The sequence below is a fragment of the Saimiri boliviensis genome, chromosome 6 (assembly GCF_048565385.1).
Source record: "Saimiri boliviensis isolate mSaiBol1 chromosome 6, mSaiBol1.pri, whole genome shotgun sequence".
Classification (NCBI taxonomy): domain Eukaryota; kingdom Metazoa; phylum Chordata; class Mammalia; order Primates; family Cebidae; genus Saimiri; species Saimiri boliviensis.
This window is the reverse complement of record NC_133454.1, coordinates 24608077-24620105: the sequence shown is the minus strand read 5'-3', so window position 1 is coordinate 24620105 and position 12029 is coordinate 24608077. Positions and strand designations below refer to the sequence as shown.

The 12029-nt window shown below is 54.2% G+C and overlaps 1 protein-coding gene and 1 long non-coding RNA gene across 4 annotated transcripts in view; one reads left to right on the top strand and one right to left on the bottom strand.

Annotated features, from left to right (window-relative positions):
- Positions 1–48: 48 nt before the first annotated feature.
- CAPN5 (calpain 5) overlaps positions 49–12029 on the top strand; it is a 57178-nt gene continuing 45197 nt past the window's right edge. For all 3 annotated transcript variants that reach the window (XM_010330805.3, XM_010330804.3, XM_074400418.1), the window contains exon 1: positions 49–227. In XM_010330805.3, coding sequence (XP_010329107.3) covers positions 77–227 — 151 coding nt within the window. In that variant the 5' untranslated portion in view covers positions 49–76. The remainder of the gene's footprint in view (positions 228–12029) is intronic.
- Positions 3778–7500, bottom strand: LOC120360972 (uncharacterized). The gene is made up of 2 exons (XR_012518000.1): positions 6992–7500; positions 3778–6762 (listed from the first exon to the last, which is right to left on the bottom strand). It is a non-coding gene; the product is annotated as an uncharacterized LOC120360972 (long non-coding RNA).

Below are 12029 nucleotides of genomic sequence, written 5' to 3'. Positions count from 1 at the left end.
AGACCACGCCCCCAGCTCGCAATGGGCGGAGTCTGCGGGCGGGGCGGGGCGGGGCCGGGCTGGCCGAACCTGGGGAATGCCAGCGCCAGCCCCCGCCCCAGGCCAGCCCCTGCTGGATCTCGGGCCGGAGCTTGAGGCCGCTGCACCCAGCGGCTGCAGCCTCCGCTCCTGCGCCCGCGCCGTGTCCGTATCCCGGCAGCCCGGCTGGACCCACGGCGGCGCGGCCGGTAGGAGGCGGGCGGAGGGAGGTGTGTGCGATCGCGCGTGTGCTTGTGTGTTGTGTGTGTGTGTGTGTGTGTGTGTGTATGTGTTTCGAAGGGGCGTGCGCGGGTGCAGCGCGGGCCAGTGTGTGCTCCGGGACCACGAATCGATAGCGAGGCTGCATCTCTCTCGGGCCCGGGGGGAAAGGAATTGAGCGTAGGCTGGGGGCGGGGGCCTGGAGGATCCGCCTGGTCCCCCTGGACTCTTCTCCACCCCCACCCCCGGCGAGGAGTCCCCACCCCCACCCCCGGCGAGGAGCTTTTTTTTCACCTCCCTTTGGGTGTTTCCAAGTCGTTTTCCTAGTGTGGAAGCGCTGGGCGCGCCTAACACCCGGGGCTAGACTGTCCCTTCCTCTCGTCTTTACAATTCCCCTCTTCTGTTCCCTCCTTTACCCCTCTTTCATCCCTGTAATCCACCAACCCCTTCTGAGGTGCTACCCAACCCAGACTTGGGGAAGGGGCAGGGCCGAGGCGCCTGCTGTCCCAGCCTATCCGCTTCCTGGCACTTCTCCTCAGGTTGAATGGGAGCTTTTCTCCTTGACTGCAGGGTGCGCGCACGTGTGTGTGTGTGTGTGTGTGTGTGTGTGTGTGTGTGTGTTGCGGGAGTGTGGGAGGGTGGTCTGGGAGGGAATGGATCTTTGGTTTCTCAGACCTCAGAGTTCCCACCTCTGTTCCTCTGGGTTGAGGGTCTCGGAAGAAAGACTGGCCTAGGGGACCAGAGGTGAGGTAGGACCAAAGATCATTAACAGGTGCCACGTTCTCTCTCTGAGTCATTCAATGTGATGGGATTCAGCTCCAAGTTCTATACAGATGAGCACAGTGGGGCACAGAGAGGTGAAGTCAGCTGCCCACTCAGGGCTGCTGAGCCAGAATTTGAATCTCCCAGGTCCACCTTTCTCTCAGCCCAGAGTCTCTTTCCTATACCTGTGGTTTGGAGAGAAAAGTACTGAGGGTGACTCCCAGGACTCAGGGGAGAGAGAGATCTGGGCAGACTTCTTGGAAGAGAGGGCGAGGCTCTGCCAAATGGATGAGTCTGAGGCCTGCTGGGGGAACCGCTGTGTTCTCTGAGGACTGACACCTCCCCGGGTCCTAGGGCTGCTCCTTGCTTCTGTCTCCAGGGTCCAGGGGTGGGGTGGCTTGGCCGCCTTTGCCTCCTGGGCAGGGTATGCTGGACCCCACTGCTGCTGCAGGCCGGGCCAGGTTGGTTGCTAGCACACAGAGGTGCTCAGGCGGCATCTTTGCCACGAGGAGCCTCTCTTCTGATGAGATAGGCAGTGGGTCCACAGATAAGGCCCCACCCAGAGTTGTACCCAGTGCTGGGAGCACAAGACAGGGACTGATGGGTGCCCGGGAGCTGGGGATGAGTTCACTTGCAGATTTGTTGGGGTTGGGTCTCAAAGAAGTCCACCAAGTGGAAAAGAAAAGGCAGGGGCATTGCAGGCCCAGGAACAGCATGAGTAAAAGCCTGGCCTTGTGAAAACGCATGCTGGCGGGGTGGCTTGTGGATTAAGTAGGTCAGATGTGTGTCCGAGAAGGGTCACTTTTGGCTACAGTAGTGGGTGGGCTGCCGTTGAGGGCTGTAAGGAGGAGGCCACAGCAGGGAGAGGGCTCTCCCTTCTGCTTTCCTCTGCTCTCCACACAGGGCTAGGCTTGGCAGGGACGAGGGGCCCTGGTAAAGGTTCCCAGAGCAGAGGTGCCCAGGGTCTGCACAGGGCCCCAGTGCTGGGGAAAGGTGGGCGAGGCTGCCTTTGTGAGATGGGACCACCATTGAGGTGGAGCAAGCTGGGCGTAAGTTGACAAGTTGACTGTTGGACAGAGTGGTTGTGAGATGCCTCTGGGCTTTTGGGGTGACATCTGGGACACTGCTCCCAGACCAGCGCTGTCTCTGGCTGCTTCTGCACCTGCTTTCCTGGCAGGCTCTCAGGTCAGCCCTAGAGTCCTGGTCTCCAAACAGGAGCCCCCCACCCTGCATCCTCAGTGGGTACCCTCTACTACCTACGGGGCCTAAATCATGTGTCTGATCTTTTTTCTGACTGAGACCATCTCTGTACTTTCTTACCTGCCTATGACCTTGAGGCCGAGAACTCTCCTTTTCTGTCTCAGTTTTCTCATGGGTGGAATGGGATACGAGCTGCCTGTTCACAGGGATGTGCGGGATGATGAAGATGAACTTAGATCGTGTCACTGAGCACATCTTTCTAAGTACATGGTGTCGGGTAGCCATCATTACTAGCAGCAGTTGGTGGTCAGCATCACTTAGCTCCTTCCCTGGGGACAAGGGGCTGACATTGGGAGAACAAGGGTGGAAGGAAGCAGGCCTCTCCTATTGAAGCAGAAGCCTCTCTTAGCTTTAGTGGGTAAGAAGGACTGCTTATGGGAGGGGTCTCTACCTGCCTGACCAAGTCCCTTGGCCTCCCCAAAAGCTTCTAGCTCCTGAGGAGAGGCAAGGACTGAGCACCTGGGAGCACCCCAGTTTGAACAGGAAGCCCAGCAGTGAGCCCTGGGCTCTGCAACACCCCCCACCCCTCCCCGGCAGCCTCCTGGACAGCTGGCAGCAATCTCTCTGCAGCTGGGCTTCTCACCTGCCCTGTCTCTGTCCCCATCGATTAAAGTGTTTCGAGTGCCTTCAGAGCCCCTCCCAGGCACCCCTCGAGTGCCCTCTGACACCTCTTCTGCCTCTCCTTCCCTGGTCCCTGTTCAAAACTTTCCTGGGCCCACCGTGGTCCTGAGGCTTGGCCTTCCTGCTGCCTACCTCTGAGCCCCTCTTCCGGGCTGGCGGAGACAACCTGGGATTGATTGCCTTGCTTCACTGCAGGCAGAGCGGCTCACTCAACTGTGGCCTCAGGCCTTGCCTTTCCCTGCTCACCAAAGGCAAATGGGCCAGGTCCCGTTGCCGTTTGAATCTGGATGTCTCAGGAAGCCAGCCTCAGGCTTGGACAGGGAAGCTGTGGATGATGTGTGCTCACCCACCAGGGCCTGGGTTATTGCTCCGCATTCTGGTTGTTTCCATGTGTGCTTCCAGGGACCTGAGCTTTCCCAGGGATAGTTTTCTGCCACAGTGGGCATGTGGGAGAAGGCACTGGTGGCCGGAGCATACCAAAGCCCATCTACTGGTCCCCAGCTGCCCTTTACCGCCAGGGCGTGCCCCGGGGATGGTGAACAGAAGGCTGGGGGTACACTGGCTTGACCCACCTGCCCCTCTCAGCCAGCCCCTGCTCAGCTAGTGCTCCCTGCTGCTGTGTAACTTCTGCGGGTCAGAGCGAGGTGGGACCCAAGTGATTTGTTACAGCAGTAACTAAGAAACTGATGTGGGGTGACTTTGATGTACAGTGGAGCAGCTCAGGGTGTAAGAACTTCATTTCCCTCACAGGCTTCTCCAGGCAGGAGAGGCAGGTGGGGCCCCATGACCCCCCCGCCGCCCCCCCACCGGCTCCCATTACTATTCTTCAGGAACAGCATCATTCAAGAGCATATTCCTTTCCTATCGCTGTTGTGACAAATTACCACACTTGGTGGCTGAAAACAACACAGATTTATGCTCTTATAGTTTCAGAGGTGAGAAGTCCCCTGTGAGTCTAATGGGGCTAAAATCCAGGCTGGCTCCTTCTGTGGGATCCAAGGGAGGTTCCGTTCCCGTCTCTTCCAACCTCGGGTGGCTGCTGGAATTTCTTACTGCCACGTCGCCCCAGGCTCTGCTTCCGCTGTCTCATTGCCCTTTCCTCCTCTACAGGCAGATCCCCTCTGCCTCTCGCTTACAGGGACACTTGTGATTACATTCAGGGTCTGCCCGGATAAGCCAGTGTCGTCTCTCCCCATCTCGCAATCCTTAATCAGATCTGCAAAGTCCCTTGTGTTATTCACAGGTTCTAGGGATTTGGTTGGGAGTATCTTTGGGGGCCATCATTCAGCCCACCCCAGGAGCTGACTGCAGCATCACTTCAGGCACCATTCCCAGCCCCTGCCCCCACCCCAGTGCCCACCGAGGCTGGCTTCCCCAGTCACAGTCCTGTTACCCCAGGAGGTCACTCTAAATGTCTGTCTCCCCACCAGCTGGGAGCCTTGGGGACTGGGCACTGCTATAGCCCTGGCCCCAGTGCCCCAGCCTGAGCCCCTGGTAGCCAGAGCTCAGAGATGTTTGGAGGAAGGGCATCTCTGGTAGGGCCTGTTGTCTGGTGTTTGGACCCTGGCCCTGGTGTCTGGACCCTGCCTGCATTTGACAGCATGTTGGACCTTTCAGGGTGGAGTGCAGCTCATTTCAGACATTCACACAATAGGCCCAGGGCCTTGCAGAGTCATTAGATGCTCATTATCACTCTACAAGGGGTGATGGGAGGTCCTGCTTTTGGATGGAGCTGGGGAGTCCCGCTTTGCAGATGAGAATACTAAGGCCTGTTACGGCCAAGTCCTGCCTGGTATGTGGGGTAAGGTGAGCAGGTTGGGCCAGTAGAGCAGGAAATAACTTTATTTTACTGATGAGAATTCTGAAGCACGAAGAGGTTAACTGCTTTGCCCCTCGGTGGCCTCAGACTCCCCATCTGAGGATAGGTATGTGGACAGGATGTTGCCCAAGCTGACATCTTAAGGCTCTGATTTGCCCTCTGCCTGGGCATGGGGAGCAGGTGCTGGCATTCAAGGTGGCCGTGGTCAGGAATAGGAAGTGGCTTAGAGTAGTGCAGGGGGCCTGGAAGTGCTGCCAGCACACTGCTCTCCTGGAAACGTGGTCTGCCATCACACGAGGGGGTGAGATGTTGAGATGTGGTCTGCCATCGCACGAGGGGGTGAGATGTGGTCTGCCATCGCACGAGGGGGTGTTGTGGTCTGCCATCGCTCGAGGGGGTGAGACGTGGTCTGCCATCGCACGAGGGGGTGAGACGTGGTCTGCCATCGCTCGAGGGGGTGAGACGTGGTCTGCCATCGCACGAGGGGGTGAGACGTGGCCTGCCATCGCACGAGGGGGTGAGACGTGGCCTGCCATCGCACGAGGGGGTGAGATGTGGTCTGCCATCCCTCGAGGGGGTGAGATGTGGTCTGCCATCGCACGAGGGGGTGAGATGTGGTCTGCCATCGCACGAGGGGGTGAGACGTGGCCTGCCATCGCATGAGGGTGTGTCGTGGTCTGCCATCGCACGAGGGGGTGTCGTGGTCTGCCATCGCTCGAGGGGGTGAGATGTGGTCTGCCATCGCACGAGGGGGTGAGGCGTGGCCTGCCATCACATGAGGGTGTGTCATGGTCTGCCATCGCATGAGGGGTTGTCATGGTCTGCCATCGCACGAGGGGGTGAGACGTGGTCTGCCATCGCACGAGGGGGTGAGATGTGGTCTGCCATCGCTCGAGGGGTTGTCATGGTCTGCCATCGCACGAGGCAGTGAGCCCCTTGGTGCCTCGGGAAGAACCCTAGCCAAATCCAGAGCCCCCGCCTGCCTGCTGCTGACCTGCCTCTGTATGGGTCTCTGTCTGTTTCATCCCCATGGCCAAGGCCACGCCATACTGGGCCCCGCTGTTTTCTTAGGGGCCCATCTACAGCCTGGCCTCCCTGCCTGCGTCCTGGGCCTCCTTTCCCTTTGATCTTCTCATAAATCATCGCCCCCCCCCATCTCATGCCTGAGTTCTTAGCCTGGCTTTCAGGGCTGGCCACAACCCAGCGGTAGCAATATGCCTCGACTTCCTCGTCCCTCTCCCCTGCACCCGGTCCTCCCGACTTGCCTAAATGATTTCTTCCTCCCAGAATATTGTCTCCTCCCCAAACCTTCCACCTCCTCCATCTCTTGAAATCACCGTCTACCTTTGAGATCCTGCTTAAATGCTCCTTCGTCCATGCAGCCGTCCCTGCCCGGCGTGAACGAGTCACTCCTCTTGGGAGCAGATCTCACTGCCTTGTCAACATCACCAGGCTGACCTCTAGGGCAGAGCCCCCCCCCCCCGCCGTCTGACTCCTCACTGCCCCTTGGTCAGGCACAGGGAAGGTGTACGAGTGAAGTTGGAATGGGGGACACACCTGAGCGGGACACCCAGGGCTGGAGAGTGGGTCACTGCTCCAGGGAGGGGTGGCAAGCCAGGCAGAGCAGGACTTTGACATGGGACAGGTTTGAGCCTCTGCCCCTAATGCCCTCTCTCCCTTCAGAGCCTCTGCCTCCCCTCTGTGTAACGAGAACAGCACAGCTCACTTCTGAGGTTGTGCAGGAGCTTGCGCTGAGGAATGGCACACTCCTGTTTCCCAATGTGAGTAATGGGTACTGTCTCACCAGTCTCCAAACCTTGAGTCTTGGAGACAGGTGTAGGGACTTGAGTCCAGGGCCTGCCTGTGCAGGAAGTGGAGAAAAAGGCTGTCCTGGTGATAGATCTGCCAGATTGAAAAAGGATGCGTCCTGTTCCCCTCCCCATCACTTAATGGCGAGAGCCTGTGGCCAAAGAGGGCAGGGGCTTGCCTGGGCTCCTGCAGCACAGCGAGGCAGAGGTGGTTTCAGTAAGCTGATCAAGTCCCATTTTGTTAGGTTGTCTTCCCTGCGGGGAGAGAGCGAGTACATAGTCCCCACCCCACCCCCATAAGAGAAAGTGTCCCGCACGGAGACGCCCAGCTGCATCTGCCCACTCTCAGCACTTTCTCTGCAGGACCCGGTGCTCTGCTGGGCTGGGAGCCCCAAGGCAGAGCAGCCACTGCACTAGGTTGCCTGGGACTGTGGGTTTCCCGAATGTGGTTGTTTCCGTGTTAAAACCTTGGTGGGCTGCTTACCCGAGGCTGGGCCTGGGCCTGTCCTCTCTGCCCAGCGAAGTCTCCACCTCCAGGTATGGCCAGGCCCTCGGCTTCTTCCTGTCTCGCCCAAGGCCTACAGGAACCCCCGAGCTAGAACATCCTGTAAGATGCTCCTCTCCTTTGGCCGCCTGCTTACAGGTGCTCCTTACAACAGCGGCTTCTGCTGGCTATGCTCCCTCCTGCTCACAGCACCCTGGGCGGGACCTGATTCCCAGATGAGGGACAGCTGCGGAGTCAGGCGTCTGAGTCAGTCAGGGTCACACAGAGCCAGGCCTGCAGCCAGCACAGCCTTCGCATGCACCGCCGGGGGACATCGCAGCTGCAGGACCAGCCAGAGACCCCATTCCCCATACACGCCTGCCCCTGCCCGTCAGGCCTTCTGTGTCTCCCAGCAGGGGAGAGGCCTGGTGGGATTTATGTTAGAAAGATCACTCAACAGCTGGGTGGAGAATGGATTGGACACAGAAACGATACGGGAAGGAGAGGGGAGGGGAGGGGAGAAGAAAGACAGGATTTCCTAGCCCTGGTGCCAGCTCGCCTGGTGGTGGCTGGAATGACTCACTGCGCCTGGCTGCCTTGGCTCTGGCGCCAGCACCCAGGAGCCCAGAGCTCTGGGTGGCCCAGAGGTGGGGAGCCTGAGATGGCCCTGAGCCTGGCCCTCCCTCCACAGCACATTCTCCCTCCACATCCCGCCATCCATTCCTCAGCACATGACGCATCGGAGAGACAGGGGCCTGGGAGGTCACAGTACACCCACGAAAGGACAAAGAGACACACTCGAAGCATCTTATTAGATGGTGACTTAGGAGCAGATGGAGGACGGGGTGTGAGATAGAAGGGGATAAACACATTAACAAAATCAAAAACACAAATAACCAGGCAGCCACCAAATGAAATTTCTGCCCTTTCCAGGCCCCTCTGGCTTCTGGCCTTCCCTGCTGTGGCTCAAGCCAGGGCACTTCAGTCCCGGGTCACTGCATCAGCATCTGACCCTTAGTCTTGCCCCTGGCTCCCCTGTGCCCCAGTAAGTGCCAATGCCCCCCTTCCTGGCATCCCCAGCCCTGCAGAGCTGGTCCTGCCAGCTTCCCCCAGGCTCTGCCCACCCAGTGCCCTCCTACCTTTTCCCTCTCCCCGTACCTATCCTTCAGGCCCTGCTCAGACTCCATCTCGGAGGGCCACCACCATTCCCCTGGCCCCCTCCTCGTCAGTCAGCTCAGGTCCAGCCCAGAATGGGCATCAGCAAAGATGTGCCAGTTGGAATTGACTGTGTCCCCTGAATGATGAAGCCCTAGCTGTTCAGCCCTTCCCTGTTCCTATGGTAAAGGGTGGCAGTGGGGGGTGTCTTCCCTCGAGAGGGGAGAAGAAGTTGAGGAAGGGAGGTGGGAGAAGGGGGCTTTGATCGGCTGGGAATGGGTGAGTGCATCACTGGCTCCTTTGACCAGCACTGGGTGACACCCACTCTGCCAGGCCTGTGCTTTGTGCTGGCCACCACTGTGGTGTATGAGGCAGTGGATCACAGGGGAAGGACCCCCATCAGGCATTTCTGTGTTCTCCCTTTACCCCCACTGCTGGTTGGCTACCGGGAAGAGTTGAGCCTCTCTCTCACTTGGCTCTGGAACCCAGATCCTCTGCATCCGCATGTGAGCCTGCCATGTGAACGCCAGTCCAAGTCCTGTGGCTGTTCTTCTGGTGCTTCTGGTCTAGTCTTACCCTTTTCTAGTCTGTTTCCCATGTGGCAGCCAGATGGGGCTCCCCAAGACAGCTGTGACCAGATCCCTCCCCTGTTCAGCACCCTTTCACACTCCCCCTCACCTTAGCATGAAACCAGACTCCTGCACCTGGTATCCTGGGGCCTCTGGCGGGGTCCTGCAGCCTCATCCATGATCCCTGCCCCACACCCCTTCCCTCCCCTTTTTTCTAAGGACCATGCTGCCCTCCTCAGGGCTGAAAACATCCCCCAGGTAGGGTCTTTGGCTGTTGTCTCCCCTTCCCAGGTGCAGAGGAAACCTTGCAGCTGCATGCTCAGTTGGGGTGTCTGGGTGCCATACACCTGTAGGACCTTCTTGTGGAATGCTCTGAGTGTTGAGACACTCAAGCACCCTGAGAGCTAGAGGAGGAGGCTGAGGATCAGAGGAGGCTCGCAGAAGGTCACACAGCCTGCATGTGACAAAGGCTAGTGCTCAGACCCAGCCTGGGGCACTTTCCCACTCGGTCTCCCTTCCCCCAGGTATGTAGTGTTCAGCTGGACAGGGTTACAGCATGAAGGACCTGGACCTGCTGGGACGTGTGTCACCGCATTCAGCCACCCCTCCCTCCCAGGGCCACCGAGCTGGCTTTTTTTGTTTACCTTTTCATTGAAGCATAGGTAACTGATCTACAGACAGGTGCATAGGTCATGAGTGTAGAGCTCAGGGGATTTTCACAGGGACCACACCCATGGAACCACCACCCAGATCAGGAAATTTCACCAGAACACGAGAGCTCTCTCACACCTCTTCCAGTCACTGCCCCCAAGATAGCCAAGTCCTGCTTTCTGTGCACTGTAGATGAGTTATGCTGGCTTTGCTTTACTTAAAAAGGAAACTGATTTTTAACAGATAAAAATTGTAAATGTTTATCGTGTACAATGAAATATTTTGAAAGGTGTATGCATTATGGAATGGCTAAATCAAGTTAATTGGCACACTGATTACCTCACATACTTTTTCGTCCTGAGAACACTCCAAATCTACTCTCAGCCAGTCGTGGTAGCTCACACCTGTAATCCCAGCATTTTGGGAGGCTGAGGCAGGCAGATCGCTAGAGGTCAGGAGCTAGACCCCAGCCTGGCCAACATGGTGAAACCTCATCTGTACTAAATACAAAAATTAGCCGAGTGTGGTGGCAGGTGCCTGTAATCCCAGCTACTTGGGAGGCCAAGGCAGGAGAATCGCCTGAATCCATTAGACGGAGGTTGCAGTGAGCCGAGATCACGCTGCTGCACTCCAGCCTGGGCAACAGAGTGAGACTCCAAAAAAAAAAAAAAATCTGCTTCTAGCAATCTTCAAGAGTATAATCCATTGTTATTAACTATTGTTACGATATTGTAATAGATTTCTTGAACTTACAGATCTCTTGAACTAATTCCTCTTATCTAACTGAAATTTTGTGTCCTTTGACCAACATCTCTGTAACCTCCCTCCCCACCCTCACCCCTCAGTCCCTGTTAACCATCATTCTATTTTCTGCTTTTATGAGTACAACTTCTAAAAAATTCCACACATAAGTAAGATCATGGCTTATTTCACTTAGCATATTGTCTTACAGATTCATCCATGTTGTTACTAGTGATGAGATTTCCTTCTTTTTATGGCTGAATTGTATTACATTGTAGTATACAACCACATTTTCTTTACCCATTCATCCACTGACGGACTTTTAGGTTGATTCCATATCTTGGCTACTATGAATAGTTCTGCAGTGACCATGGGAGTGCAGATATGTCTTCAACATACCAACTTCACTTCTTTTGGATTTATACCCAGTAGTGGGATTGCTGGATCATAGGTAGTTTTATTTTTAATTTTTTGAGAAACCTCTACACTGTTTTCCATAATGGTTGTACTAATTTGCATTCCCACCAATAGTGTACAGGGGTTTCCTTTTCGCCATATCCTCACCCACACTTATCTTTTGTATTTTTTATAAAAAACATATCTTTTATAAAAAGATTTTAAAAGTTCTTTTTATAAAAGATGTACCTTTCATTTTTTTCTAATAAGATGTCACACTTTTGTCTTTTTTTTTTCTTTTTTGTAAAAGATGTATTTTTTTTTTCTAATAAGATAACATGCTTTTGTGTGTGTGTGTGTGTGTGTGTGTGTGTGTGTGTGTGTGTGTGTGTGTGATAGAGTTTTGCTCTATCACCCAGGCTGGAATGAAGTGGTGTGATCTTAACTAACCAAAACCTTGCCTCCCGCCACCACCCCCAGGTCCAAGTGATTCTACTGCCTCACCCTCCCGAGTAGCTGGGATTACAGGTGTGTGCCACTACGTCCAGCTAATTTTTGTATTTTTAGTAGAGACAGGGTTTCACCATGTTGGCGAAGCTGGTCTCGAACTCCTGACCTCAGGTAATCGACCTACCTCAGCCTCCCAAAGTGCTGGAATTACAGGCATGAGCCACCATGCCCAGCCTCTTATGTCTTTTTTTATAAAAGCCAAAAGGTGGGAGGTGATATCTCATTGTGGTTTTGATTTTCATTTCCCTAATGATTAGTGATGAGCATTTTTTTTATATGCCTATTGACCATTTGTATGTCTTCTTTAGAGAAATGTCTATTCAGATTATTTACCCATTTTATAATCAGATCATTATGGGTTTTTTTTGTTTGTTTGTTTGTTTGTTTGTTTGTTTTTTGCTATTGATTTGTTTGAGTTTCTTCTATATTCTGGATATTAACTCTTGTTCAGTGCCTAGTTTGCAAACATTTTTTCCCATTCTGTAGGTTCTCTTCGTTCTGTTGATTGTTTTCTTTGTTGTGCAGAAAATTTTTAGCTTTATGTAATCCCCTTTTATCTGTTTTTGTTTTTGTTGTCTGTGCTTTTGGGATAATATCTAAAAAATTGTTGTCCAGATCAATGTCATAACAGCTTTTCCCATGTTTTCTTCTAGTAGCTTCATAATTTCAGGTCTTATGTTTAAGTGTTTAGTACATTTGAGTCAATTTTTGCATATGATGAGAGACAGGAAAATTTTTATTCTTTTGCAGGTGGATATCCCGTTTTCCCGACACCAATTGTTGGAGAGGCTATCCTTTACCCTTTGTGTGTTCTTGGCACTTTTGTTGAAAATTAATTGACATATTACATGTATGTATTCATTTCTGGGCTTTCTGTTCTGTTCCATTGGTCTATGTGTCCATTTTTGAGCCAGTACCATGCTGTTTTGGTTACTATAGCTTTGTAGTATATTTTGAAGTCAGGTAGTGTGATGCCTTCAGCTTTGTTCTTTTTGTTTAAGATTGCTTTGACTATT